Genomic DNA, 25,830 nt, shown 5'->3' with positions numbered 1-25,830 from the left:
GAGTTGACCTTGAAGACAGAAAGATCTAAGATCAAATCCTGACCCTTCCACATACCAGCTATGTTACTCTCAGTTTGCCATCTAACCTGTCAGAATCCCAAGGCACTAAAGATGATAAAGTACAGGCTAAAATATAAATATAAGCCAATACTATATTACACAATTGCTGATATGCATCAGTGGTATTCCCACACTGATGAAATCTCAAATAAATTACAAATGACAAGTCAAAAATAAACCATAGCAAAAGCAGCAAGGAACAAGGTGAAAGAATAAGAGAAAAAAAAAGAATGACAAACATTCCAGAAAAGTGAAAATGCCGAATGTATTTTATTCATTCTCTAGACATCTTCCACAGGTCTTACATTCAAAATGTTACAGAAAACATTCTGTGATTTTAGGTCCGATTGGTGGTGATGAAGAAAAAAAAAGAAGCCAAATGTCTTTTTCTTTATCATTCATTCTCCTGGACAGTCTTACAATCGCTAGACATCTTTGATCTGCTGCTAGATGCAGTTAAAGAAGCTTCGTAAGCTTGTATGATGGGCTTGAGTTGATTAATGATATCCTTGTCTGGAATTTTGATGTTAAAGCCCATCATCTTCATAACAGATTCTCTAAATTCTATGAGCTATGAGAGGAAAAAAAGTCACACACACACACATATACATAAAAGAAAAAGTAACATCAGTGGCACAGGATTTTTTACATTTGTTTGTTTACTATATTCTCCATACTAGTATTAGTCAGAGCCAGAATAGTATCATTTTTTTAATGAATAATTGTAACACAGAGTGCATCAAACCAGGTCATTGGGTTTTTTAAAAATTAAAACCCTGACCTCCTGTCTTAGAATCAACACTAAGTATCAGTTCTAAGATAAAAGAATGGTAAGAGCTAGGCAATTGGGGTTAAGTGACTTACCCAGGGTCACACAAAGCTAAGAAGCATGTTCTCCTAACTCCAGGGCTGGCACACTATCCACTGTGACACCTAGCTGTCCCACTGAAGCAGATTTTTAAACAATTTCCTATAAAAGTGTTCTTTTTGAGTATGAAAAGTCTCCATAAAATGATACTGTATTTTCAAATATATTTCTTAATATCTAATTCAAAATTTATTAGGCATTTACCCCAAATACCTAATTGCATTATTTTTACTAGAGTAAATATAGTCTGTCCCGAAGGTTTTAGTGCAATTTTAAGCTTTAGTAATTAATAATAATGAAATTTATGAAAATTTAACACTAGCCTGTCAAGACAACTTTGGATTTCAAACCAAAAGATCTACTTTAGAATCTCTGAACTGTTTCTCTTTGAGGTTATGGGGGAAGTCCTCCCTACCATGATGGGAGATGATGTAAATGTGCTATGCCACTGATCTATGGACCAAGTGGTGACTTCTGATGAGACGATCCACCCCATCAGAGGGGCTCAAAAAAGGGACATTACCAGGGACATAAACTGGACTAGGGAAAGGAAGTAGCTCTTTTTTGCCTTGGAACTATGGAGAGAGGAGGTAGCTAGCTAGGAGTGTGCCAGCCATGGGTGAGCACTGACTAGGGAAGCCCCGGCACACACATACACACACATACACAGTCAGACTCTGGACTTCCCAGGAGAGCACAGCCCACTTGCTATATGGCCATGAAGCTGGTCCAGTCAGCTAGAGGAGGAGGTTTGTAAAAGGAACAGCTGATCACATGTCACTGGTGCCTTTTCTTTCTTTGGCCACTTTTTATTATTTAATAAATAATTATAAATTAAGATACAGTCTCCCGAGAATTTTAATCCTAACAAGTTTTAATATTTTCAAACCATACTCAGACTTGGGACCCCCTATACCATGCCTGTCCTTATGGAGTTTATAGTATTGTAGAGGTAATGAAACATACAAAACCAACTGTAATCCAATTCTTTGTCAAGTTCTGTTGAGTCTAGCCTCACACTTTCTTTTGCATCCTCTTCACTATATTCATGTAACCACTACTTTTATTTAGCCCATCATCATCACCTCTTAATTTTCAATACTACATTAGATTCTTAATTGGGCTTCTTGCTTCCATTTCCTCCCTCTTCCAATTTACCCTTGACATATGTACCAAAATAAATCTTCATAAGGCCAACAACTGTCCCTATCAATGCCACGTTCAAAAATCATCAGGTTCCTTATTGCCTCCCAGCCTGGAATATATATCCACTCCCTGCTCCCACCTATTAGGAATATATCCCATCCAGCTTCATACCTATTACAGAAATGGGAAACTCAGCTCATGTATTACCTTCCTAGAAAAAACTTGCTCCCGTTTCTTAATACACTCTCTCTTCCAGTTGTCTTATATTTGCTCATCTAACCGCATGCGATATCTCCCTTGTAAAATTTGACCACGGAAAGTACTTGATAAATTTGTGTTGAATAAAATATACTATGTAGAACTAATGAGTGCATAAGAAGAACACAAAATATAATGAAGCATTTTTCTTTCATTACTGTTGTATTTACTCAAGTAAAAACTTTTGGTCACAGGGTGGTATGCCTAACAAATTTTGAATTAGATATTAAGAAGCATATTCAAATATATAATATATCATTTTCATGTGAGAAAAGAACAATTTTCTAGAAAATTCAGTCATATGAAAAATAAAGAATCCCTGACTAAAAAATAAAAAGGGATTTCCACAGTAATTGGAGACTACAACTTGCTAAACAACAAATATAAGAAACTGACTTTTACATGAAATAATGCTAAATTTTGAACAGCCCTTTCAACATTCTTTTTTTTTTAATGGTTTTCATTAGGAAGAAGGAAAAAGGTACCTGTTTTTCTCGTTTTACTACTTCTTCAAGTGATTTTTTGACTGTGTATAATTCATTAGTGACAGCTTCCAGCATCTGATAGGCTTTTTCTTTGTCCTCTTTGGCTTCCAGCTCGGTAAAGTCTAATGTTGTTTTCAAATTCTTTACTTTTTTAGTTGACTTCTCTTTAATTGTTTCAGCCTTTTTTAAAGATTTTTGTAACTTTTCAATGGTTTTGTCCTGTGGGGGTAGGGAGAGGATTATCACTCAAACGGAATGTCTATATGATAGACAAGTTCATGTCTCTTGCCCCAAAATGCTGGGCAAATATAAAAGGGGAGGAAGGAAACAAGTATTTATTAAATATATAATCTAATAAGGACATCTAGGTGGCTCAGAAGATTGAGAGCCAGTGGAATTGGAAGACCTGTGTTCAAATCTGGCCTCAGACACTTCATAGCTGTGAAACCCTGGACAAAGTCACTTAACCCCAATTGCCTGTTCCTTATGGCTCCTCTGCCTCGAAACTAATACTTAGTGTTAACTCTAAGACAAAAAGGTAAGGTGTTTTTTTTAAGTGCTTACTAAGAGCACAGCACTGAGGTAAGACCATCTTCATTTGATCTTGGTGTGAATATTGTCCCCATTTTACAATAAAGGAAATGGAGGCAAGCAGAAGTTAGTGCCAAGGATCACATAGCTAGTAAGTGTTTATGACTGGATTTGAACTGAGGTCTTCCTGGCTCCAGGGGCTAAACTCTATCCATTTCTCCATCTAGTTGCTCACAATCAAAAAGGAAAAAGACATACAATTGCAAATATCATCATTATTGATAAATAACAAAAATAGTTTTTAAGAGTCTACTCCCAGTCAGGAAAAGTATGCAGGGCATTGTGTCCCATACCAGAAATTCAATATAAGTACAAAATGAGGTCCCAGCTTCAAGGATTTTTTATTCTGTTTCAGCCACACAGAGAAACAAAGGAGGAAAGTCCAAAGGAGGAATGTTGGCCAGTAAACTAGCAAAAAAAAAATTTTTTTTTTAATCCTTACCTTCCATCTTAGTATCTATATTATGTGCAGAAGAGTGGCAAGGGTTAAGCAACTGGGGGTGAAATGACTTGCTCAGGGTCACATAGCTAGGAAGTGTCTGATTTGACCCTAGACCTGTATGTCTGGCTCTCACTCCACTGCATCACCTAGCTGCTCCCCAATTAGCAAATTTTATTGGTTGATCCATAAGTGTATAATAAGTCATACAGAACTTTATATTTGTTATCTACCTTAACCATCACAACACTATTAGATAAATAGTATAGGCATGGTTCCCCTAATTTACAGATGAGGGAACTGAGGTTCAGAGCCTTTTTTGTGGTCATTCAAACACAAGAGTGTTGACTAGCTTTCTATGAATTGTGCCAACTGTCTCTGAATTGAACAGTAGAATTTGGTTTAATAGAGAAGTTGATATGGGGGACTATACAACTGGGATACTCAGGGGAGAACTTGGAGAGGATCCAAAGGAAAACAAAAGATACAGAATTTAGAAAATATAGAAAAGAATAGTTTGGAAAATTTTTCTTTAAAGGAAGGGCTAAAAGAGGACCTGGTTTTTGTTTTTGTTTTTTAATGAAATTGAGTGATTTCATTAAATGAGAAACGAAAAATCCAGGTGGAGTTTCTGAAGCAACTTATCTCAACTTACTTTAAGGTCACTGACTCTTGTCAGCTGTGTTTTCATGTTTTGATTTGACAATTTCATTTCACTGAGATCTTTCTGAAGTTTCTCCACTTTTTCCTCCAGCCTTAGACTTGTTGGGATCTGCAAGCTCTGTTCAATATTCCACAGAATATTTTGTCTTTTTTCTTTCTCTAATTGCCTGAACTTCATCTCCAACTCTTCTGACTGTGAAGTTCTCATTTCCTTTTGAGTACATTCCTATATTGAAAAGAAGAAGTTTGTCTTTTTAGTGTCTTAAATAGTTCACGTTTCTAGGGTTATCCATACTGGAACTGTAGTTGATTAGTAAGACATTCTTTTAACTTGGAAGTTAAATTCATTTACAAATACAAACAGCACCCATTTAATTCCAGATTTGTCTCTAATATGAGAATCACAATCCAGGATTATTGTGAGGATCAGATTGGACAATATATGTAATGTGTTTTAGAACAGAAAAGCCAGAATTTCATCTAAGCTATAACTTGTTATTGTTTTTGGTTCTATTTGTAAAAGGCACCTGGATATTGATATCATATCATTAGCATGAAAAAAAACCTTTGGTTTGTTTGGAACAAGGTGTTATATTATTTCCAACGACTTCATTTGACCACATAAGCAACGCTTTTACTGCTATTGTTGTTAATTTTATTACTGGTGCAGAGTGGGATAGTGGAAAGAGCCCTAGATTTAGAAGAAAGAGAATCTGGGTTCAAATTGTGGTTCTCACTACCTACTCTATTTTCTCTCTTGTTATGTTGGGCTATACTCTGGAAAAGAGAGGGAAAAAAAAGGAAAAGATTGAAGACTTCCTTTAAAGACCAGCAAAATGGGATCCCACTGACCCCTGGAACTCTTGCTCCTGATTGGTGAGCATCCAATTCTCTCAAGCTGACTCTAGGAAAATCAGAACCACTAGATGCCACTAGATGCCAGTGGGAATACTCAGACCCTCCATAAAAAGATAGCCCCAAAGGCCTCCCAAAGAGAGGGGACATTTATATAGGATTTTAAGATATATAAAGATGTGTATATATATATATATATATTACTTTATGAACCAAAAAATAATACAAGCATTTACTCATGTAACCATCCTAGAAAGGTCACTAAAATCATTATTTTTTATAAAGCCTTTGTTAATTCTGAGTCTAATTGATTTTGGTAGAGGAGAGAGAAAGGAAGAAGAAAATGTTATATATTCTATATACGCATATATTCTATTTAACGCATATAATATACATAGTATATAATACACATATATAATATACAAATATATAATATATGCATATTATTTCTTTATAATATACATACTTGCATGCTATGTATAGGTGTGTATACATATATATTTATCATCTGTATGTGTGTACCTATATTATACATACATTATATGCATATATGTACACACTTTAAATGTATATGTTTATATGTGTATAAATGTGTATACATATACATATTCCTAAAATGCAGCAGAAGCTAGCTTCCATTTGTAACAAAATTAAAACTTTTAGATAAGGGTTCACATTCAAAAAATGTTTTTTTCTAACTTATAAAACTAAAAATTTTCAAACCAGATCATCTGATTTCTAAAACATTACTCTGGATTAATTTTCATTATATATTTTGGTTCTTTAAAAAGTAAATTTCACAAAGTTTATTGCCATTGAGTGACTCACTGGCAACTGAATTTTTGATGGCACCAATTTTGTTAGGTATATTAATGCCTTCCATTTGCAGGGCACTTAAATGCATTCAAAGTCCATTGGCTCATTTGAGTGTCTCCATGACTCTGTTAGGGAGTAAGATTTTATCATCTCCAGTTATATTTCATCATGCTGCCTCTCTTGAATGGAATGAACAACAGCAAGGTAAAGTTATAATTATAACTTATAATTTCTGTGACTGCAGTGTGCCTGGCCTGAGGCAATCCCTCATGTGTAAGCTGGGGGAACCTGCTTCTAGGCATAATGTAGTAAAGGGCCCCCACTGCCCACTTCAGAGCATACTCATTAAACATCCACCAAGAAACTGCATCCAGCAGAGTATATTATGCATGCTCCTGGCCTGGACACTCACTGACCAACCCATCATTTCATCAGGAATGCTTCTGCTCAAAAATGCCTCTCCCATCTACTGTCACTATGACTGAAATTCCACCATTAGTTATTCTTAAAGGATCTTCTTTTAAAATTACATTAACAACTATATGACAAACTTCCGCCTTTCAAAAATCAAATATGTTTATAATGAGGAAGGGAGATCATGGACTCTGTTAAATTCTGTATAAAATTAGGAGCATAGTAATTAACCAGTTTGTTGTCCCTTCTTACCCACCCACCCCCCAAAAAAACCTTAAGAATCGTAACAATAATATTTTTATACAAAATTGAGTAGATTGAGTAATACAATTTTTGACATATAAATAATACAAAATTGAGTAATACAATTTTTAACATATTAATTTCCCCTGCAATATACTTCAAGGAAACCTTACTTTATTCATTTCTAAATCCCATCTCTCTTGAAAGGAATCATGAGCGGCTGGTTTCTCTTCAGAGAGCTTCAAGAATTTCTTTTGCTCCAAAAACTTTTCTTCAGCTTGGGATGAGTTATACAAAGCCTCTTGGTAAAGCTGATGCAGATGGTCAATCTGCTGAGTTAGCAACCTGATCTCTTCCTGAAGGATATCAGTTTTCTGCAAGTAAATTACAAAAGTGGAATTTGTTTTGATATCTCATATTTGCTACTTACTTTCATGCAAATCCAATTATTATGTAGAAATATAGATTCCATTATGATGACTCAAAAAAAATTCAAAGGCAAGACTTTCCCTCAAGGAAATCTGCCATGTAGATCATTAGTTGAAATGAATAAGAGAGAGGAGAGGTTGATATACAAAAACAGAACACTTTAGTTTTAACTTAATAAAGAAATCATCTAATAAATTTTCAGGACACTAGAAAACCCTTCCCAATGAAAGGAGCTAGACTAGGCAAAAACAAATTTTTTTATGCAGAAGGCCTCCGTAACATACATTCAATCCAAGGAGAAAGAGACAGTTTTTGGTGTGAAGATTTCAGGGTTATCAGTGGAATTGCTTGTTGGCTACAAGAGTTGGGGTGGAAGGAGGGGAGGAAAAGAACATGAATCATGTAACCATGGAAAAATATTCTTAATTAATTAATTAAAGTTTTTCAAATAAAAGAAGAAAAAGAAAACAGACAAAAAAAGAATGAAAAAAGGAAAAGTAAAGTTTAAAAAAAGTATGCTTCAATTTAAAAGATTTTAGGGTTATATGAATTATCTTCATGTGACTATTCTGATGAAATTAAGAAATTGATTTGGCTTTTTATCAAGCCTTATTGATACCTCTTTGGTTTTATACATAATAAATTAATCTACAGTGGGAAAAAAAGTTTGAAAATCATCATATATTCACTAGATATGCTTCCAAGTGGCTGTAGGTGCTCTCCCTTAGAAGTGATATATAAGACACATTATTGGATTTTAGCAATTGCAAACATTCTGAAATGAGAGATAGTAAAGCTGACTTATAGATTTTTCCTCTTTCCCTTGTCTCACTGTTGAGAAATCTCAACAACAGAAATGGGATTATGCTTTAAAGTGAGGGATTAGTATTGCCTAAATTAGTAATTATTTAGAAACCAACTTAGATCTTATGAGCAGAACATTTTAAAATGATAATGTCTCTGCCAGCATACTTACATATTTCCAAGATTGTTCATTAGTACTGATTTCTTGTATCCTTTCCTTCACAGCATCCTCTGTAGCTGGTACATTTACATGGGTGTTGCTTAGAAGAATAGCAAGTTGATTGATAAAACTCTGATACTGGTTCTGAGTAGTTTTAGTTTCCCAGTTGAGGGTGATTGGGATTTGGTCTATTGTAGAAATTTGTTTTTCCTTGTGGATCAAATCATGTTGGCATTTATCCCAAGCCTTCTGCCCATCTTTCAGTCTCTCTAAGAGAAATAAGTTTTCTCTTTCCAAATGCTTGGCCAGGTTAGCTTCATCCCTGTCCTAAACATGCCAATATTAATAATTATTAACATTAAATTTCTGGCTTTCAAACAGAATTATTTCAAAGTCATCCTATTGCTCTCTTTAAGGTTAAATAATATGGGGCAGCTGGGTAGCTCAGTGGATTGAGAGTCAGGCCTAGAGATGGGAAATCCTAGGTTCAAATCTGACCTCAGACACTTCCCAACTTTGTGACCCTGGGCAAGTCACTTGACCCCCATTGCCCACCCTTACCACTCTTCCACCTAGGAGCCAATACACAGAAGTTAAGGGTTTAAAAATTTTTTTTAAAAAATTAGAAAGAGTGAACTCATCACCAAAGAAGAAATTAAAGCAATCATTAAAAGCTATTTTGCCCAATTATATGCCAAAATAAATCTGATAATCTAAGTGAAATGGATAAATATTTACAAAAATACAAATTGCCCAGACTAAAAAAAAAGGAACTAGAATACTTAAATAATCCCCTCTCAAAAAAAGAGACTGAACACACCATGAGTGAACTCCCCAAGAAAAAATCCTCAGGGACAGATGGATTCACAAGCAAATTCTATCAAACATTTAGAGTACAATTGATCCCAATACTACATAAACTATTTGGAAAAATAGGCAGAGAATAAATCCTAACAATTCTTTTTAGGACACAAATATGGCAGTTACCTAAACTAGGAAGAGCAAAAACAAAAAAAAGTAAATTATAGATCAATGTCATTAATGCAGAGTTCTGGTAAGATGGTGGCATAGACTGAGCGAATCTTAAAACCTCCACACCCGTAGGCAAGATAGAAAACAATGTGCTTCGAGAAGAAAGAGGACCTAATCTAAGAATGGGACAGAGCAGGGGGAACCCTACTGCAGCACAACTAAAGAGGTACGCCAAGAAAAAGGCTTCAATACTTGAACTGTCGGGACTGAGGGCGTAGAAGGGGAATCCTAGGATCCCAAGACACCTCCCCCACGTGCTGTGAGGAGTCTCCAGCTGCTCAGGAAATCTCAGGGCTGGTGGGTGCACTGGTCAGGAGAGAGGGCCTTGCTGGTATAGGACTCAGGGAGTCAAACACAGACACTGGTGAGGTGACTGGAGGAGAAAACCAGAGAAACACAGCAAAAACGCCCAGAAGATGGTGGCTTAGAGAGAGCCAAACCCCATAGCGCAGACAGCTTGGCTTCCTCATACCAAGATAGAGAACACAGGGTTTCAAGAGGAAAGAAAACCAGATCAAACACAGTGGATAGCGCAGGGGGACCCCACTGCTGGAGAGCTCAGTTCAGCAAAAAAAAAAAAAACCCCCCCCCCCCTCCTTCTGGTCACCCCACCTTTTTAGGGTTTTTTTGGTTTGTTTGTTTGTTTGTTTTTCCCTCCCCTCAAGGCTTTGAAGTTTTAGCCTCAGGGCAGACTAATCCAATCCATACAGATTTAATCCCAACAATTGGACAGGCAGAAGTCTTCCAAGGGTAGAGAAAGTAACTTACCCCTGGGGGGAAGATCTTTCATCAAAGATCATTAAATACATCTGCTCAAATTAGCAGAACAAGGAAGGGGGGGAAAACATGAGCAAGCAACAGAAAAAGAGAAAAGAAATGACAATTGACAGCTTCTTTCAAGGAAGTGAAAAGAGAGCAAATGAAACAGAAATAGAAGAAGAGGAAGTAGTTCCAGTGAACTGGACACATGCTTTGGAAGATCTCAAAATTCAATTAACTCAAGAATTTAAAACTCAATTAATTCAAGAACTTCAGGAACTCAAAAAGCAATCAAGAGAGGCTGAAGACAATTAGAAAAAGAAAATACATGAGCTAAAACAAGAAAATAAAGTATTAAAAGCCAGAATTGGCCAGCTTGAAAATGAAGCAAAGAAGGCAAAAGATGATCTACAAAGAAAATCGGACCAGAAAGAGAAGGGTGACCAAAAAGCCAGGGATGAAATTTAGTCTTTAAAAAACAGAACTCAACAACTAGAAGAAAATGACTTCACAAGGCAGCAAGAATATATTAAACAAAATAAAAAACATGAAAAATTTGAGGAGAATATGAAACACCTCATTGATTCAACCAAAGATCTGGAGAACAGAGCTAGAAGAGATAACTTAAGAATTATTGGTTTACCAGAACATCATGATAAAAGAAAAAGTTTAGATAGCATTTTACAAGAAATTATCAGAGAAAATTGCCCAGAAATTCTTGAACAAGAAGGAAAAGTGGAAATTGACAGGATCCACAGATCACCTCCTACATTTAATCCACAACTGACAACTTCCAGGAATATTATAGCCAAATTCAAAAACTACCAGACCAAGGAAAAAATATTACAAGCTGCTAAAAAGAAGTCATTCAGATATCAGGGAACCACAGTTAGGATAACACAGGATGATCTGGCTGCATCTACATTGAAGGGTCATTAATGCATATAGATGAAAAAATTTTAAATAAAAGACTAGCACAAGGAGAATAGAGCCATATATCACAAGAATCATTCACTATGACCAGGTGGGATTTATACGAGAAATTCTGGGACGGCTTAATATTTAAAAAAAAAACTAACAGCATAATTGACCATATCAATAACCAAACTAACAGAAATCACATGCTTACAAATTACAACACCAATTCCTAATTAAAAACACTAGAAAGCATAGGAACAACTGGGCCATCCCTTAAAATGATAGCTACCTAAAACCATCAGCAAGTATCATCTACAATGAGAATTAGAAGCCTTCCCGATAAGATCAAGAGTGAAGAAAGGATGCCCAATATCAACATTATTATTTAATATTGTATTAGAAATGCTAACAGTAGCGATTAGAGAAGAAAAAGAAATTAAAAGGTTCAAGGTAAGCAATGAGGAAACTAAATTATCACTCTTTGCAGATGATATGATGGCATACTTAAAGAATCCTAGAAAATCAACTAAAAAACGAGGTGAAATAACAACTTTAGTAAATTTGCAGGATATAAAATAAATCCACATAAATCATATCAGCATCACCAACAAAGTTCCACAGCACAAGGCAGAGAATTCCCTTTAAAATAATTCTAGACAATATAAAATTCCTGGGAACTGTAAGGGAGAAAAGGGGGTTTTATGGGTTCAATATATTTTAAAGATGGTCACCAGAGGATTGAACTATTATCAATACTCAATTAAGAATAATCTCAAATCAAAATCGACTTTTATGGAAATTTATTTACATGAGAGAAGAGAAAGAGGAAGAAAATAAGAATCTATCTCTCTAATTAATGCAGGTAGATCTTAACCCTCAGCCTAGGGTTAAAGAGCCTGAGGCCAGGAAGTGAATGGAGCAATCTTCATTCCTATAAAAGGGAGTTTCTTACCACACCAATGCAACTATCAACAATTTGGAAATAGGTCTTGATCAATGACACATGTTAAAACCAGTGGAAATACACATCTGCCATGGGGGGAGGGGGAAGGGAGAAGTTGGGGGGTGAAGGGGAAAGTAAGAGCATGAATTATGTAACCATGTTAACTTTTCAAAAAAATAAATATTAATAAATGCTAAAAAAAAAAAAAAAAACTAAATTAAGATCAGGCTGACCTGAGTAACACATAGAAGGGTGCCTATTGACTATTAGTTGATTTAAAGATTTGTCCTTGCTATGCCAACAGGAAAAGACTGCTAATAAACCTGATTAGAGAAGCCATAAAAAAAAATTTAAAAAAAAAAAAAAAAAGGAAGTTTCTTAATAGAAGTTCAGGAAGGTTCAGTCTTTAAACTTGCCACGTGGAACAGTCTCGGTCATGAACCAGCAAAGCTCCCTCAGGTCTCCTTCACCAAACCAGTCTTTGGAAGGAGTCACATATAGTCACTTCTAGTGCCTTCCCTTAGCCTGGGTGTCCAATCACAATAGACGCTTTCTCATAGAAAGCGTAGGGAGGTGCGTTGATTCTGATTCATTACTCACTCTAGCAAGTAGGTTAGGACCCCCCAGAATTGGAAAGTGCTCTCCACCTTTGGTGATTAAATCTAAAGATAGGCAGTGTAGACTTAATCTAATTATCACAGAACCTACTTCCCAAGACAAACCCAGAAATTATGTGATCACAATTACAAAACACTTTTTCACACAAAGTCCATCTAAACAATTGGAAAAATATCAACTGTTTATGGATATGCTGAGTTAATATAATAAAAATGACAATCTACCTCAGTGCCATCAACCAAACTACCAAATAATTATTTTATAGAACTAGAAGAAATTATTTTAGAGAACTTCATCTGGAAGAACAAAACATCAAGAATATCAAGGGAACTAATGAAAATGAATGTGAAGGAAGGTAGCCTAGCAGTACCAGATCTCAAACTATACTACTATAAAGCAGCAAACATCAAAACAGCCTGGCACTGACAAAGAAATAGAATGGTAGATCAATGGAGTAGATTAGATACACACTATATATACAGGGTAAATGACCTTAACAGCCCAGTGTTTGATAAACCCAAAGACTTCAGTTTTGGGAATAAGAGTTCACACTTTAACAAAAACTCCTGGAAAACAGGAAAATAATGGGCAGAAACTAGCTATAGCCCAATATCTCACACCCTATACCAAGATAAGGTCAAAATAAGTATGTTATTTAGATATAAAGAGTGATGCCCCATAACTAAATTAGGGAAAACAGTAGTTTACCTGGCAGATCTTTGGAGAAGGAAAGAATTTATGGCCAAAGAAGAGAAAGAGAACATTACAAAGTGTAAAATGAATAATTCTGACTATATTAAATTTAAAAAGTTTTTTTTGTATAAACAAAGATTAGAAGGGAAATAACAAATTGAGGAAAAATTTTTTTCATAACAAAGTTCTCTGATAAAGGTCTAATTTCTCAAATGTATAGAGAACATAGCCATTTCCCAATTGATAATGTCAAAGGATATGAAAAGGCAATTTTCAGATGAAGAAATCAAAGCAATTAATAATCATATGAAAAAATGCTCTACATCATTCTTGATTAGAGAAATGCAAACTAAAACAATACTGAGTGAGGTACCACCTCATTCCTATCAGATTGGACAATATAGCAGTAAAGGAAAGTGATAAATGCTGAAGGAGATGTGGCAAAATTTGGACACTAATGCATTGTTGGTGGAGTTGTGAACTGATTCAACCATTCTGGAGTGCAATTTGGAGCTCTGCCCAAAGGGCTATAAAACTATGCATACCCTTTGATCCTGTAATACTACTACTGAGTCTGTATGCCCAAAAGATAATTTTAGAAAAAAGGACCTAGTTGTACAGAAATATTTATAGCAGCTCTTTTTTGTGGTGACAAAGAATTGGAAATTATGGGAACATCTATCAATTGGCAAATGACTGAACAAATTGTGGTACATATTGGTGATGAAATACTATTTGTGCTATATATAAGAAATGATAAACAAGATGATTTCAGAAAAATCTGGAAAGATCTGCAGGAACTGGTGCAGAGTGAAATAAGCAGAACTGGGAGAATGTTATACACAATGACAATTATTGTACAAGGATAATCTCTGAAAAAGTGACTACTCTCAGCAATATAATGATCTGGAACAATCCTGAAAGATTACTGATGCTATTCCCCTCCAGAGAAAGAACTGTTGAAATGGCCTTTCACAGTAGTGTGTTTATAGCTTTATTTGGGGGGGGGGGGGGTTAGTTATGTATGCATGGGTGTGTTCTTATGACAATGACCAATATGGAAGTGTGTTTTGCATGACAATATAAAATTTTAAATTAAAAAAATTATTTTAAAAAAAGGGAATTAGTTGTAAGGGACTCTACTCTGTTGTTTAATTGGTTACCAAAACCATTTCGTGATGATAATAGTGAAGAAAATAAAAATATTTGAACTGTAAAACTGATTTTTCATCTATTATCTCATTTATAGCAACCCTATAACAAAGAAGAAAGTGCAAGCATTTTTATTCTAATTTTCCAGATAAGTATGATACAAATTAGCTGACTTGATTAAGGCAGATAACATAAGTTAAGATAAGATAAATTAAAGAGCCAAGACTCTAATTGAAATCTCCTAACTCCCAGAACTTATTCCACTAAGCCTACTCCCCCACTTTGATCTGATTCTGCATTATTACCACTAGTTTATTTTTTCCAAAAGTGGCTGAGAGATAGGAGAATGCCATAGGATGGTTTTTAATTCACTTTTCCCCAAAAATTCAATTAATTCCTTTGACAATAGGAAAGAAATTCTAAGGGCTCAAGTTATGGAAAGGAACATGTGGGAACAAATAGTCAGCTACTGTGGGCAGCTACATGGCTCAATGGATTGAGAGAAAGGAGGTCTTAGGTTCAAATTTGACCTCAAATATTTCCTAGCTATGTGACTGTGGACAAGTCACTTAATCACCATTGCCTAGCCCTTACTGCTCTGCTGTCTTGGAACTAGTTCAGTCTTGATTCTAAGATAGAGGGGAAAGGTTTGAAGAGATTGGTTTTTGGTTTTTGGTTTTTGTTTTTAAATAGCCAGCTACTTGTGCTCTTCATTAGAAAAAGATGGACTAACACAAAGGTCTTTGCACATTTGCTCAGTTTTCTTCAGAACTAGTCCACTAGAAATAGGACAGAAAAAAGAAAAGTATGGGAGAATAACAAATTAATCATAAGTAAAATAATCTTACCTTCATCACTAAAACCTGTAAAGGATCGTCTTGTACTTTCATATCTAGATTCATAAAAGAAGCTAATTTCTGTGTGTAATCCAACAACTTTTTCTCCAAGTTGGCTGCTTTTTGCTCTGCTTTTTCTCTTTCAACCAGCTGTATTCTGTGTAGATGATATTAACAAGTCTTAATTGTATATATTTCTTATATGCTAAGTGGAATAAATTATTTTCTCTAAAAGTAGGACATTTCCATAAAAGGAATGTAGATTCTTTGCTATGTAAACAGTTGACAAATTAACCATATGTGGAGAAAAGCTAGGAATAGCATAGGAAACACAGAGAAAAAATATGTCCAATATAATCCTCTACAAGACAGACAGCATAATACCTGTGTGTATGTGTGAATAGATGGAGAGAAGAATGGAAAAATAACAATATTAGCTAAGCTTTATAGAGTGCTTTAAGGTTTACAAAAGACTTTACAAATATTTTCTTATTTTATCTTTGCAACAACCCTGGGAGGAAGGTGCTTATTATTATCTCCATTTTATAGATGAGGAAACTGAGGCACAGAACAATAAGACTCTAGCCTTCTAAGTAACAGCAGGGGACTACATCCACAAAGCTAACCCTCCATTCTTTACACACTCAAACTCTGGTCAGCATATTATCATCATGAACAACCAGGGGCCAATTTCTAACCATTCCTATTCCACCAATAATACTCAGCATCAGGAAAGCATCCTGATGCTCTCTTATGGCCCCAGGAAGGCTATCTACTACTTTTCAGGCAGTTCTATGCCTTTTCAACCATAGTACAAAGTTGTTATATCTTCAAAAATCTACGCCCCAGAATCTCCTCTATAAGAACCTCTGCTAGTCATTTTTTCCCCATTTAAACTTTGACGGACTCCCAAAAGAACAATTCATTGAACAGACACAGAGAGCACTCTTGAGCTCTTGGTGAAAAAAAAAAAAGGTGAGTAGTAACTCACTTTCTATCTTTTTTCTTTTAATTTAAAATTTATATTGAAGCCTTCTCCATTCTGACTAGAGGGGCTACATAATTCCAGACATGGCACTCAGGCAAATGACAAGCTACTAGAGAATGTGGTTTACTTTCAAGTGATGGCCTGCCACAAAGGAGTCATTCTAATGATGTGTTACCTTTAATCGGTTCTTTTGGACTCTGTCACTCTTGTTTCAGACAGTATCTGAACAACCAGACAGAATCATCCCTTTTTCCCTCCCACTGACCTTTAAGCTTATATTGATCTCTTGATCCTAATAAAAAGTTTGGCTCCTAGCTCAATTTTGGGCTCCTAAGTATTTTCTCTTCTGAAACAGTTTGGGAAATGCAATTCTCAGAAGAAGATCGTTAGATGGCCTGACAATGAGCAATTTGGAATTAGAAATAGGATACTGACACAATTCAAGTAACTGATTTGGACAGAATGATTTGTGGGTCTCCTCTTCCCTGAGTCTTAGGACTTCCTCAAGTATTTCTCTTGTAAATAACCAGGGCTATAATCCAAACATACCTCTCTCAAAATCACACACACACAGAGAGAGAGAGAGAGAGAGAGAGAGAGAGAGAGAGAGAGAGAGAGAGAGAGAGAGAGAGAGAGAGAGAATGATCATGGTTCTTCTTTCTCCTAACAGCAGCCTGGATTCAGTTTCAAATCTTTTAAACACAACAAAAAATGGAATAAATGTTTTGCCTAATGCTAAATCCAAAAGCATATGCAATTTGACCTGATTTAAACTTTATGACTGTTAGTAAGTAGGGAGATCTTCTGAAATTAGTAAATTGATGAAGCCTGTTTTGCAGAATCATAGAATTTTTAGAGATACAAGAGACTTTAAAGTCCAATTCTCTCTTCTTACAGATAAGGAAATTTGAGTTTCAGAGAGAGGAAATGGCTTGCCTAAGGTCTTCAAGCCAGTCAGTAGCAGGTCCTCTCCATGCTGTCCAGTAAATTTTTTACTGTATCATTCAATGTGTACACAAATTAGAAAATACCCTACCTTAGACGGCTTTCAAGTTCTGCAACTCTTTCACTTAAGTCCCAGTTGCCTTTTTCGAGATTCTGAATGCTGGCATTTTTCAAAGTCTTTATTCTGGTGGCGGAAGCATTGATTTCCTCTAGATCCCTGATATGATCTTTAAGGGACAGAATCTGGGAAGACTGTCTGGCATTATTTTCTTTGTAATTTTCTAGTTCGAATTTCATCTCTTGCAAGGAAGATTCTTTTGTGAGGATCCTGTTTTGAAGATTCCTTACCTATGTAGGAAGAGAAAATATAAAGACAATATTAGCCTTAATACCAGAAAACTTTTAATAGTTAGTTTTATTTGTAACTTTTAGAAATTCATGACCAGAAAGTAGATGTTTATGTTATAAAAATTAAGCCTCCCTACATGAAAGTAAAAATGTAATTTATATACACATTTGAGCATATATATATATATATATATATATATATTAATCTTTTGTTTCCATCCTAGAATCAATACTGTGTATTGGTTCCAAGGCAGAAGACCAGTAAGGGCTAGGCAATAGGAGTTAAGTGACTTGCCCAGGGTCACACAGCTAGGAAGTGTCTAAATTCAGATTTGAACCCCAGACCTCCCATCCCTAGGCCTGGCTCTCAATCCAGTGAGCCACCTAGCTGCCTCCAGTAAATTGTATTTCAAAAATAAAATCAGTGGGAGGGGGGTGGGAAGCTGGGTAGCTCAGTGGAAAGTCAGGCCTAGAGACACGAGGTCCTAGGTTCAAATCTGGCCTCAGACACTTCCCAGCTGTGTGACCCTGGGCAAGTCACTTGACTCCCATTGCCTACCCTTACCACTCTTCTGCCTTGGAGCCAATACACAGTATTGACTCCAAGATGGAAGATAAGAGTTTAAAAAAATAAAATAAATAAAATAAAATAAAATAAAATCAGGGCATCCAGTGAGTCAATATCATAAGTGAAGTTATTCATGTTAACAGACACTAATACTATTTAGTGTGAACTAATCAGATTTCAGTGGGCAGCCAGATGGCACAGTGGATAGCACTCTTAGCCAGGAATCAGAAAGACTTATTTTCCTGTTCAAATCAAGCCTCCAACACTTACTGGCAGAATGATATTGGGTAAATCACTTAACCCCGTTTTCCTCAGTTTCCTCATTTATAAAATGAGCTGGAGAAGGAAATGGCAAACCTCTCTAGTATCTTTGCCAAGAAAACCCCAAATGGGATTATGAAAGATTGGAGATGACTGAAAATGACAAATAACACTATTTGGGAATTTAGTGTTAAATGGCACTTAACACTTTTAACATTGGAGTCCACAGATTCTTTATCAAAGAGAGTCAATGTTGAAGGGTTCCCTGGTTTAAGGAACTCACAGAAAGAAATTACCTTTACCAAGGAAGATTAATATCTATCTAATAGACTTTATGCAACTCTACCTCACTTAAATCCAATTCATGTACAAATCAAGACACTGGTCCTCTTCAAAAATGAAGGACCAAAAAAAAAAAAAAAAATGAAGGACCACCAGTGGAAATACACATCTGCCATGGGGGGAGGGGGAAGTCAGGGGGTGAAGGGGAAAGTAAGAGCATGAATTATGTAACCATGTTAACTTTTCAAAAAAATAAATATTAATAAATTTTTAAAAAATGAAGGACCAACAACATTAGTCAGCCCTGAATTTACTATCCCCTTCTCCTCTAGATGTTTCTCACTAGATCCTTCTTCCTTTTCAAACTTCTCTTTCTTCCCCTTCCCTCCTTTTCTTACTCAATAGAAGTTATATTTCTTCTTCTCTCTTTAAAATACATGATTTAGTCTTTTCAAAGAAGGGAACCTCAGCTTTCCCTAAATAATTTCCTCTTCTATGGCCACCACCACCCCCAGCACCATCTGCCTTTTTTAGTTTTAGTCCCTAATAACAAACATCCCACATTGAATAACAGGAGGACTTCCCTTCCTACTAGCACTGTCCTCTCCTCCATTAGACCCAGGTACAAGACTCACCAAGTTCATTCTCTATGAATGGTATTAATAGATCTTGAGAGTTGGTCATTTTTCTCAAACCACATTTGAAAAGATTATTAGAACTTATCTTTGGGGAAAATTTTGAAATCTTTGCTTCCTTGTATCTGAGCAAATAAAGAAAGTCCTCTAAATGAAGGAAAATTGAGCTACCATTGCATTTAGTTGGCCCTTAACTATGAAACCTTAATCTAATTTTCCAGTTCAAATTTCTTTATTAGGATGAGTGTGATCTTGAGAACTAGTAAGAGAGGAGAAAGAAAGACAAATTTGCTTTTACTTGACATTGTAAAAGGACATTTGCTTTATAACCAGAAAAAGGTCAGGAACATTTTGTTACTGGAAGAAATTGCATCAATTACAAGCATTGTAATGCCTAACAGGAAAGGCGACCTAAGGACTAGGAGCTTTGAGCCAAAGATTTTTACTTTTAGAATGCATTCAGGGAAAGAATAAGGAGGGTGCCTTATTCTATCTTAGAAATCTAGTAGAAAAATAAAACGACCTAAAAACTGCTATGTGGTTGTGATATACAACAAACAGATTTTATGTTAATATTCGATCAGCATAAGAAAAAAAATGATATTTGCATAGTACTTTGCAAAGCACTTTACATACCTCCTCTCACAGGACTCTAGCAACAATCCTGGGAAATAGCTCTAGGCATTATCATCCCCATTTTACAAATGAGGAAACTGAGGGTCAGAGTTGTTTAGGTGGCATGCCAATGGTCACACAGCTAGAATACGTCAGTGACAGAATTGGAACCTAGGTCTTCTACCTACTATACCGTGCTTTCTTAACCTACTAAAAAATTTTTATGGAGAAGAATGAACTATTTATGTCCTCAAGGAATTTATAATCCGAAAACATTTAACATATTTCCCTAAATTAATTTGTAAATATGTCTTTCCTTGAAAAATACTTAGTGTAAGTACTTTTTAGGGCTCACCTACAATAGCACACTCTTGTAGGAGACTGGGACAAGAACAAGAGATATGCATTCAGAGAGTTAAATGAGAGCCATGAGCTACAATCCTATGGAAATCACCATAAAGTTCAACTTTGTCACAACTTGTCATGTCTTTGAGCTTCTACTGTGTATACAACACCCAGTATTTTAAGTGCCTTCCAAATACAATGTGAGCCAAAAACTATGTTTTGAGACCTCATTTTTCTCTTACCTTGCCATAAGAGGGGTGTCCAACACTTCTCAACTCTAAGCATTGTAACTAAAAATATGCCCTGATATCTTTTATTAGGTAAGAATGTCTCCTTGATTGAGTTATAGAATCAATCAAAGATATAAACTTAATGTAGAATAATGCCTAGACAATAGTAGGTACAAATTCAGTGAAACCAAATAACACTAGACAAGAAATGTCTTTTAATCGGTTGAAGAAAATCAGCTTCCCTCTAAGGGGTTTTGATAATTAATAAATTAATTGAAATTGTAAAAAGCTAAATCAGAATTCAACATTCTAGTATTAGACCATCCTAGTGGTCAAAAAGCTTTACTTGATCTCTTGTCTGAGCTCTTGGAGGGGAAGGGAGATGGAGATCAGAGGATGCCCTTATTAGTTCCAAAAGAATGGAGATGGATGGACTTTCTGATTGGTGGTCATATCCCCAGAACAACAGGGGCCGATGGCTACGTCAAGCATTAGGAGCCAAGGACAAAGTAGACAGACACACCAAGGAAAGATAACCTTAGGTCTCTACATGGGCACTGACCCCTAGAACCCAGCACAGACCCAAACCCCCCAAAGAGCTGTTTCAGGAGGACTGCATAAAGGGAGAAAATTCACCAGAGATTGTATGTTACCCCTTTGTCACATGGTCTCTCTAAGTCTGAACCCACTTTCCCCTAGGTTTTATATATATTTATGGGGAAATGTCCCAACTTTTTGCAGTAGGATCGTTGTGTACCAACTGTTCTTACTATATACTACTTTAATAAATACAACTTTCTATAAATAAAGTAACTCTGGCTGGCTAATTAACAGGAGAAGCACACTGGAAGGGAGTAATCATACTACAAAACCATCCTATCAGGGTTACCTTTAGGACCCTAGGAGAAAAGTAGTTTACCACCCTTTGGGGACCTTGTCATCCTACATGAGAGGGAGTTAGAACAGTGATTCTGGCATCACAGGGAAGGCAGAGAAGCTACATTGCTATAGTATTGATGAGAGCTATTCAGAGATAGTTTCCATGGTTGCATCCTAGCCATGCCTCATTTTACAGATGGATATTACCAATATAGCTTCCATTCCACAATGGTACCATTATTGTCAACAAGCCTTCCCTAAGGACATGCTGGTCCTGTGGTTTCTGCTTTTAATAATCCTTTTTATTCATGATAGTGATATTTTTGTGATTCTGAGGTTCTGTAACTCTCCTTCATAGTTCTAAATGTTTCAGAGTCCCTAATTTTATTTTCAATTAATTATTATGTTATAATAATTAATTATATTTATAAATAATAATTTATTGTTATCAAGAAGTTTTGCTGTTTGATCTGAAATTGATAGAACAGGCACAGGTTAATACCTAACATATGCCATTAGGACTAAGGTAGACAAGTTAGGTCTTTTTTTTAAAACCCTTACCTTCTGTCTTAGAATCAATACTATATATTGGTTCCAAGGCAGAAGAGAGGTAAGAGCTAGGCAATGGGGGTTAAGTGACTTGCCCTGCATCACACAGCTAGGAAGTGTCTGCAATCAGATTTGAACCAGGGCCTCCCATCTCTAGGCAAAATTCAGGTCTTCTGAAGAATTCAGATATAGCCAGCTAATAAGGGAATAAATTGTCCAACTGTTTGATTATTTTTTAAACTACTCAGAGATTTTGAGATTTAAGTTTAAGCCTGTCATGACAAAAATTTCTTCAAGGTAGACCCCTAGTGCAGTGATGGCAAACCTAGGGCATGAGTGCCAAAGATGGCACACAAAGGGCTCTCTGTGGGCACTCGACCACCCTCCCCCACCAAGAGTTCATTACTAGAAAGGCAGAGGGACTCAGGAAGAGCTGCTCCCCTCCCCCTCTCCATACCGCCTGATGACTTTTTTTTTCATTCCCCACCTCTCTGCCCAGCCACCCAGTAAGAGCCCACAGGAGGTAAGGTTGGCAGGTCATAGGCAGCAGAGCTGGAAGGGAGCAGAATGCTCAGACTACTCCCCTCCCCCTCTCCACATGTGCCTCTCATCACCTCCCCCTCTGCTCAGCAGCCCAATGGAAGCGCTTTCTCCCTCCCCTGTGTGGGGTAAGAAGGGAGCACAACACGTGATCTCTGGGGTGGGGGGCAGGGCACTTGGTCTGGGGGGAGCAGGGCCCAGCACTCCATCTCTAAAAGATTCACCATCAAAGTCCAGGTTAAGATGGCGGCAGAGTAAGAAGCAGCTCTTAACCTCTCCTGACCAAAACACACAAAACTCCTCAAGGGGACATAAAAACAAGTCCAGACGAATGGAGGAACCCCACAACAGGGCACAGCGTGGAAGGTACGTGGAATCAGGGCATTTCCATGCTATAAAGGGGTGAAACAGCTCTCACTAAATCGCGGGCTGAGCAACTACCCCACCCCCACCTTCTCCACACACACCACCTATAAGCGCCAAAGCAAGCTAAAAAGAAATAGAGCAAGTTTGGGGCACCCATCGAGTCATTGGCAGCTCCGGGGCCTGTTCCTGAGAGCAGCAAGATTTAGGACCCCAAAAAGCTAAAGAACGCACACAAAATCTGAGCGCGGGAGCAGGGTGCAGAGAGTGGACGCAGAGCATGGGCTCAGAGCACAGGCACTGGCGGAGGCGTGGGTGGAGGCAGACACAACCAGGAGCTAAAGCTCTGAAACCCTGAGTGGGGAACCAGTGCAGACGGGTATACGACTGTGGAAGCAGCACCCTGAGACTTGTAAAGAAACCTCTGGCAGAGGATCAAGCAAGGGGGTCCACCAGGGGGCTTGACCTTGGAAAAAATCAGAACTCAGACCTCAGGAGCCAAAAGACCGCAGACAGACCCTAAGTGCGAGGATAAACCTGAGAAGCTGCTGGGCTAATGATGGCTACCCAGTCTCAGGAAGTTCAGAAGAGAAAGATTAACAACAAGAAAAAGAAGTCTTTAACACTCCACAACTTTTACACAGAGAAAATCCAGACAACCGAGCAAACAGAGGAAGAGAACAAACAAGCATCCGGACCCTCCTCAAATAAGGAAAACTCCTCACAAGCTATGGAAGAGTTCAAAACTGAGATTATGAGGAAGATGGAAGAGATCTGGCAAGAAAATAACAGTTTAAAAGGTAGAATCTTGCAATTGGAAAGTGAGGTTCAGAAACCAAATGAACTGATAAGCAAACTGAACACCAGAAATGACCACATTGAAAAGGAAAACCAGAAGATTATAGCCGAAAATCAGAAGATTATAGCCGAAAACCAGAAGATCATAGCCAAAAACTGAAAGATTATAGCCGAAAACCAATCCCTAAAGGCTAGAATTGAGCAATTAGAAGCTAATGATCTCTCAAGACAACAAGAACAAATAAAACAAAGTCAAAAGACTGAAAAAATAGAAGGAAACATGAAATATCTCAATGAGAGAGTGACAGACCAAGAAAACCGGTCTAAAAGAGACAATTTGAGAATAATTGGTCTTCCAGAAAAACCAGAAATTAATAGAAACCTGGACTCCATACTAACAGAAATTATTCAGCAAAATTGCCCTAAAGTCTCTGAGGGATTTATGGTAAAGATGCTACCCACGTTCAGAGGAAGGACTGCAGGAGAGGAAACATATAAGATAAACAATTGCTTGAATGCATGGGCTGAGGCGGACATGATTGGGGATGTAGACTCGAAATTACCACACCAATGCAACTAACAACAATTTGGAACTAGGCCCTGAACAAGGACACAGGTTACAACCAGTGGAAATGTGCGTTGGCCATGGGTGGGGGTAGAGCGGGGGGTAAAGGGGAAAGTAGGGGCATAAAGTATGTAAACAGGTTAAAAATGAATATTAATAAATGTTTAATAATTTAAAAAAAATTTGCCCTGAAGTCCTACAACAAGAGGGCAATATAGACATTGAAAGGATCCATAGAACACCCGCGACATTCGATCCAGATAAGAAAATGCCCAGAAATATAATTGCCAAATTCAAGAGTTTCCAAGCAAAAGAAAAAATCTTACAAGAAGCCAGAAAGAGACAATTCAAATATCAAGGAGCACCAATCAGGATCACACAGGATCTGGCAGCCTCCATGCTAAAAGATCGCAAGGCTTGGAATACGATATTTAGAAAGGCAAGAGAGCTGGGCCTGCAACCACGGATCAACTACCCATCAAAATTGACTATATATTTCCAGGGGAAAGTATGGGTATTCAACAAAATTGAAGAATTCCAGGAATTTGCACAGAAAAACCAGGGCTAAATGGAAAGTTTGATATCCAACCACAAAAATCGAGAGAAACCTGAAAAGGTAAATAAGATACAGAGGGGAAAGAAAGAAAACTTATAATTTTTAAATTTGCCTTTTTAAGGGCCTCAGTGAGATCTAATTATCTGTATTCCTATGTAGAGAAATGTTATGTATAATTCTCTGTAGTGAACTCTATTCACTATTATAGTAATCAGAAGAATAATTCACAGGGTGAGGGTGGAACACTAAATAATCTAAGATGACATGGGGATGGGAAAGAGGGGGTGAATAGCAGGGGACACCAAGAGAAGCTTGAGTAAATAAGAAAAATAGGATATTCTATTACACACAAAGAGGGCAGGGGAAGGAGAGGGGACAAATACTATTATAAGAAGGAGAGGAAGAGAGCATTAAGAGGTAATAATCAAACCTTACTCTCAGTGTAATCAACCCGGAGAGGGAAGAGTAGCTATACTATCCATTGGGACATACATAAAACTCTTATCTAACCCTTCTGAGAAAGTTAGAAGGGATAAACCAAGGGGAGCAGGGGAGTGGGGAGGTCAAAAAAAAGGGAGGGGAGAAGAGGGAGGGAATTCATAAGGCCTTTAAAAACAAAAAGAGGGGGAAAAATAAGGGAGGGGGTAGAAAGGGAAGTTAATCAAGGGAGGGGATAAGGGATAGCGGCTCAATAGCAAACCACTGATTTAAAAGGAAAAAGTATAAGGAAAAAGGAGGTAGGAATAGGGGAGGATATGAAAATGTCAGCAAATGCACAACTGATGATTATAACTCTGAATGTGAATGGGATGAACTCGCTCATAAAACGGAAGCAAATAGCAGAGTGGATTAGAAACCAAAATCCCACCATATGTTGTCTACAAGAAACACATATGAGGCGGGTGGACATACACAAGTTTAAGGTTCAGGGTTTGAGCAAAATCTTTTGGGCATCAAATGAGAAAAAGAAGGCAGGAGTGGCTATTATGATCTCTGACAAAGCCAAAGTAAAAATAGATATGATTAAAAAAGACAGGAAAGGTCATTACATCCTGATTAAAGGTAGTATAAACAATGAGGAAATAACACTGCTCAATATGTATGCACCAAGTGGCATAGCACCCAAATTCATAAAGGAGAAACTGGCAGAGCTCAAGAAGGAAATAGATAGTAAAACCATA

At 36.9% G+C, this 25,830-nt stretch overlaps 1 protein-coding gene across 1 annotated transcript in view; it reads right to left on the bottom strand.

Moving 5' to 3' along the window:
- Positions 1 to 454: 454 nt before the first annotated feature.
- Positions 455 to 25,830, bottom strand: part of LOC123235796 (coiled-coil domain-containing protein 170-like) — a 59,932-nt gene continuing 34,556 nt past the window's right edge. Inside the window, exons 3-9 of the mRNA XM_044662005.1 lie at positions 17,207 to 17,463; positions 15,195 to 15,339; positions 8,244 to 8,558; positions 7,012 to 7,212; positions 4,503 to 4,736; positions 2,818 to 3,036; positions 455 to 631 (exon numbers count right to left, since the gene is read on the bottom strand). Of these exons, the coding sequence (XP_044517940.1) occupies positions 455 to 631; positions 2,818 to 3,036; positions 4,503 to 4,736; positions 7,012 to 7,212; positions 8,244 to 8,558; positions 15,195 to 15,339; positions 17,207 to 17,463 (1,548 nt within the window). The remainder of the gene's footprint in view (positions 632 to 2,817; positions 3,037 to 4,502; positions 4,737 to 7,011; positions 7,213 to 8,243; positions 8,559 to 15,194; positions 15,340 to 17,206; positions 17,464 to 25,830) is intronic.

This window comes from Gracilinanus agilis, chromosome 2, assembly GCF_016433145.1.
Source record: "Gracilinanus agilis isolate LMUSP501 chromosome 2, AgileGrace, whole genome shotgun sequence".
Classification (NCBI taxonomy): Eukaryota; Metazoa; Chordata; class Mammalia; order Didelphimorphia; family Didelphidae; genus Gracilinanus; species Gracilinanus agilis.
Note: the sequence above shows the minus strand (reverse complement) of the source record. Positions and strands in the feature narration are given on the sequence as shown.